This window comes from Humulus lupulus, chromosome 2, assembly GCF_963169125.1.
Source record: "Humulus lupulus chromosome 2, drHumLupu1.1, whole genome shotgun sequence".
Lineage (NCBI taxonomy): Eukaryota > Viridiplantae > Streptophyta > Magnoliopsida > Rosales > Cannabaceae > Humulus > Humulus lupulus.
The window spans coordinates 168,574,117-168,578,762 of record NC_084794.1 but is presented as its reverse complement, the minus strand read 5'-3'; the positions used below and the strand labels follow the sequence as shown (position 1 = coordinate 168,578,762).

Here is a 4,646-nt window from a genome sequence, read left to right as displayed (position 1 = left end):
ACTCAAGCAAAATAATTTCTAAAAATCTTGAATATATAATATTAAAGGTGAAAGAATTATTTTGAAGAAGAAAAATCTATAAACTTTATTCAACAAACATGGAAAATCACAATACAACAAACATCATTTAGTTATGTTTAGCTTCATCCTCCATCTTAATAACCTTAGATGGTTTACAAACCCATAACTATAGTGAAAAATATTTTACAAAGGAGAAACATACTTTCTTGTCTTGAAACTTGAGGATTCTTACAAAAATAAAAGCTAGAGAGAAAATGAGAAGAAAAATGTGAAGAGTCTAGCCAAGGGTTCCCCCAACGGTCTTCCAAAGGGCTCTATTTATAGCTAAAATTCCATAATTAAATAAATCTACATGAAGATGAATAAATAAATTGATTAAAATTATTACAGGCTTAATTAATTTGATCAAAATATATAAATAATTTGATTAAATATATTAGAAGAGGGCATAAATGGTGTAAATTTGGAAGTATTAGAGAAGAAAGTGATGGAATTTTGTGAATTTAGATGGGCGTAAATGAATTATTATTGTAAGTTTGGGTGTAATAGGGAATAAAATGGGGTATTTGAGTGAGAAAGTTGGTGTATTTTCGGATTTATATGGGGTATAATGGGTAACGGGTGAAAATACAACAAAATAAATGTAAAAAGAAATAAGAGTATATGAAGATAAAAAGTGTTGCTAAGGATGATATATGATGATACTCTTCCTTCAACAAATGATTAAAAAAAAGAGATAAACTCATTAAATTATCTAAAACCTATTAACTTTGCCAAAGCATAACAATAGTAATGTAGTGACAATCAATACAATGATAAAAAAGATAGATGTTGTTCCTTGAAGCTCATTAAATAAAAATAATTATGACTACATTACTGTTTGTATAAATTTTTAAAAGAATAATAATAAAATGTGAAAAAAAAACATAAAATAAGTAGTGATTTAGAGCAATTTTAGAGTGTCACATAACCTTCTTATAACTCTCTTTTATATAAATACTAGGTAGAAGCAAGGTGCAATGCATATTTGCTTAGTTTTAAAGTTGTAAACATTGTCTATAATTTTAATAAAAACTCGTTCATTGTTTTTTTAAATATATATAATAAAATGAATTATAATTCTATAGTATGTATAAATATTTATATCGATAATCTTTACATATATGACATCTAAACACAACAATGATATAGATATATATTTACATGGCTACATGACATATATATATATAAAAATAGAATAATATTAAAAAATAAATTAATAATAGACGTAAAATAATAATAGAAAAAGTTATAGTGTAGATAGTAGAATACATGCATCAACTATTTTTAGTTTCTAATGTATCCCACAATGTCCTTTGGTGAATTTGATGAAGAAAAAAAGCTCCAATCACTTGATAAAAAATAAACTATTACACAAATTTATAAGATAAAAAAAATGATGTATACTTTTATTATTTTTAAATAAATATAATTTAATTATTTAAATTATCATAAAATATCTTATTTTAATTTATTTATTTATTTATTTATTTTTGTTTAAGTTTATGTTTATTCTAGTTTTTGAATTTGGCAGAGACAACAAAAGATTATATATTATATGTTTAATATAATATTAAGTTATAAAATATATGATTTTATTATTTTTTTTAAATAATTATCATTGTAAAATATCACAAAAATATTATATTTTAATTTGTTTAATATTTACTTATTTAATTTTATTTAAGTTTAAGTCATACTTATAATTTACTGTTAAATATAAGAATATTCTGTTAAAGTTAACGGAAAAAAATAAAAAATCGTTAAAATTAAAAATTTCTTATATCTACACACTTTTTATATATAAGAGATATAGATATATAAAGTTTATTAATTTAAAACTTTTATGTTACCAAATGTCCTTTCTTTGTAGTTAGTTTTGATATGATTTTGTAGATACCATGTCACCTTATTCTTTTATAATATAGTAACATGGCGTATAAGGTTACTTATACTTATCCTTTGTCATGGTTTTCATATGTGTTTCTCTATATGGGTATAAATGTAAAAAAAAAGTCGTACTTCCTCTCAATTTTAACTTAATTTCCAAACAAGTTTAATAAAACAATTTTATTTATATCCAACATTTTATCAACAATTCTAGACAACATGAATTTGATTTATGTCCTTCCCTTTTCTGTATCTCCTATAGTTTTTTCTCTTCTCTCCTAACAATTTTGTTTTGTTCCTAACAAACTAACCATAAACCTCAATACATTTGGTGATCGTTTGCCAGTTACTAAGGCACTAATCATATAATAATGTCACCCCTCTTCACTTATTATATGAAAATGAATGAATTGAAAATAAAGCACCCTTCATACAATACTAATCTGACTTGAAAATACTCATTTAAAAAGTTAATTAAATAATTTGCCTTTTCCATTATTTTAAATGAAAATAAATAAATTAAAAATAAAGCACCCTTCATACAATACTAATATGATGCTTTTGAAATACAATCAATTTTGAAGATCAGACTCCTCCATTTTTCCAATAATCCACTTGCAAACCCGTATGTGGGACGTGTCATCCTTTCGTCAATTACACCCTTTCAAACCATAGGGATAGGCAGCGTCAGTAATCATTCCATTTTTCCAAAATCGTACTCAAAAGATTGTTTACTTCGCAAATAAGCTACCACCTACGCATTATGACACACGTTCCGAACCTAATTAGACAACTATCATTAATTACTGACGACTTTGAACCCTAATTGGCACCTTTTCACTTCCGATAATTCATTTACAAACACCCTTCTTCTTCCTTGCATAACCATTATCCTCTCTCGCTCTCTCAATTAACTCCCACACACTCTGCAATACCGATGGCTTCCACCCATAAAGGATCTCGAAGGGACGACTTTGGTATAGGAATCCCCAATAATTCTACCGATTCTTGGACATCAGATGGTTACTCTAACTATTCTGGGCCCGATCAAGTTTCCAACGAACTGCCACCCGATATCCGTCCTAAGAAAACGGGATATGTCAAACGGACACCCTCCTTCCCGGACCCCTATATTCAAAACAGGAGGAGGAAACAGCCTGCCATTGACCTCACCGCTTCATCTGAGGACTTAGGTCCACCAGAACCTCGCGATACCAGTAAATCGCAGTCCAATCTCCGACATGGTTTTGGTTCAACGCAAGATCAAGGTACGTAGTTGTTCCCAAGTTGAGTCCGTGTGTTTGCCCACCACCGTCATATGGTACATTCGTTCACTACGTAACTCTATCACTTTGCATGTTCTATCGACTTGTCCTCACTCTAGTTCTCGCACAAAGTATAATAATATGGCTAAAAACACATTGTCTAATAAATTTGTTCCCAAAAAATCGCAGGAGCTCGTGGCCCTAAACTATTCAATTAGAGCAATTATTTTAGGCCAGGCAAAGGTGGTCGCACTGGAAATGATTGCCTTCATGCTGATATGTACGATGAAGACCCGCTGGACGAGCCCATGCTCTACATTAGTCCTGACATCTTCCAGGAAATAACAATGGCTAACATGCGAACAATACATGAGGAGCTGGCTAAGTGTAACCAGAAGCTGAGTGACATATACGAGTGTCTCCCACCAGCGGCATATGGGTCTGCAACAGGTACTTCTCAGGCAAAGGGACTGACCGCTAAACAAATTAATCTGACACTGCACCATTCTCCAAGGCTACTCTCCCATAATTCAGGTTAGTGTTGCACTTCCAATCATGGAAAACCTTGACAAGTACGTTTTTTTTTAATGCATACAGGTTATCCAAAAACATCGGACTTTTCATAATCTGAATTAGTGCTTAATGCTTTTGTGTGGTTAATGCTTTAGACTCAAATAGGACGACTTTTGTATGCTTAGCTTCGTACAATCTTCATAATCTTGCAATCAACATCTACATGTCTAGTTGTACATTTTTGTTTGATATATTTTCACTGTACAAGTTTAAAACTCCTCTCATTGATGATTGTTCGCTATTGTATGTCTGCCAGGCATATTAATAGGTGCTTAAATCTCCTCTTAGTTCCTATTTCATTTAATATGGCCAATTAACTGTGTTTGGAACTTGTTAATTGAGTTCGATCAATCTCACCCTTGCAAAACTTAAACGCTTTGTTAGAATTATGTGTTGCTATATGTTACGATATTAAATTAATTAATCCAACAACAGATCCAGACAACAATTTTGGTTTATAATTTTCCATTTCACTTACCTGATATACACTTAATTTGAAAACAATTCTTCCACCTCGCTGCCATATTTTTTCCATATATAATCAAATTATTAAATTCCCGTTTTAGCGAGTGTAACGTATAAATTGAAGGCTTTTATGATTTTTCAATTTGTACCATTTCAGTTTATCTATGTGTATTAAATTTAATAGTCATTCATATGTTATTCAGATACGATAGGTAGATATTAATATAGTATAACATGTGTAATTACTTATCGTGCTTACATTCGGCATCTTCTTCACAGATTATGCAAATAACTTCAAAATTGAATATTTTGATTTTTTTTCACCCTTATTTTTTTGTTTCTCAATTACACAATACGAGTTTAATTTGACTATTTCTATTATTGGATCTAATT

General features: G+C 29.7%; 1 protein-coding gene across 1 annotated transcript; it reads left to right on the top strand.

Annotated features, from left to right (window-relative positions):
* The first annotated feature begins 2,843 nt into the window (after positions 1-2,843).
* LOC133816398 (uncharacterized) lies at positions 2,844-4,076 on the top strand. Its single transcript, XM_062248918.1, has 2 exons — positions 2,844-3,218; positions 3,405-4,076. The coding sequence occupies exons 1-2, from the start codon at positions 2,888-2,890 to the stop codon at positions 3,431-3,433; spliced, it is 360 nt and encodes a 119-aa protein (XP_062104902.1). The 5' UTR covers positions 2,844-2,887; the 3' UTR covers positions 3,434-4,076.
* The last annotated feature ends 570 nt before the right edge of the window (positions 4,077-4,646 follow it).

Bases quoted from the DNA above. Each gene is read 5' to 3' on its own strand.
- LOC133816398 (XM_062248918.1), top strand. From the start codon at position 2,888: ATGGCTTCCACCCATAAAGGATCTCGAAGGGACGACTTTGGTATAGGA. The intron at 3,219-3,404 runs GTACGTAGTTGT...AAAAAATCGCAG, and splicing joins TGGTTCAACGCAAGATCAAG to GAGCTCGTGGCCCTAAACTA.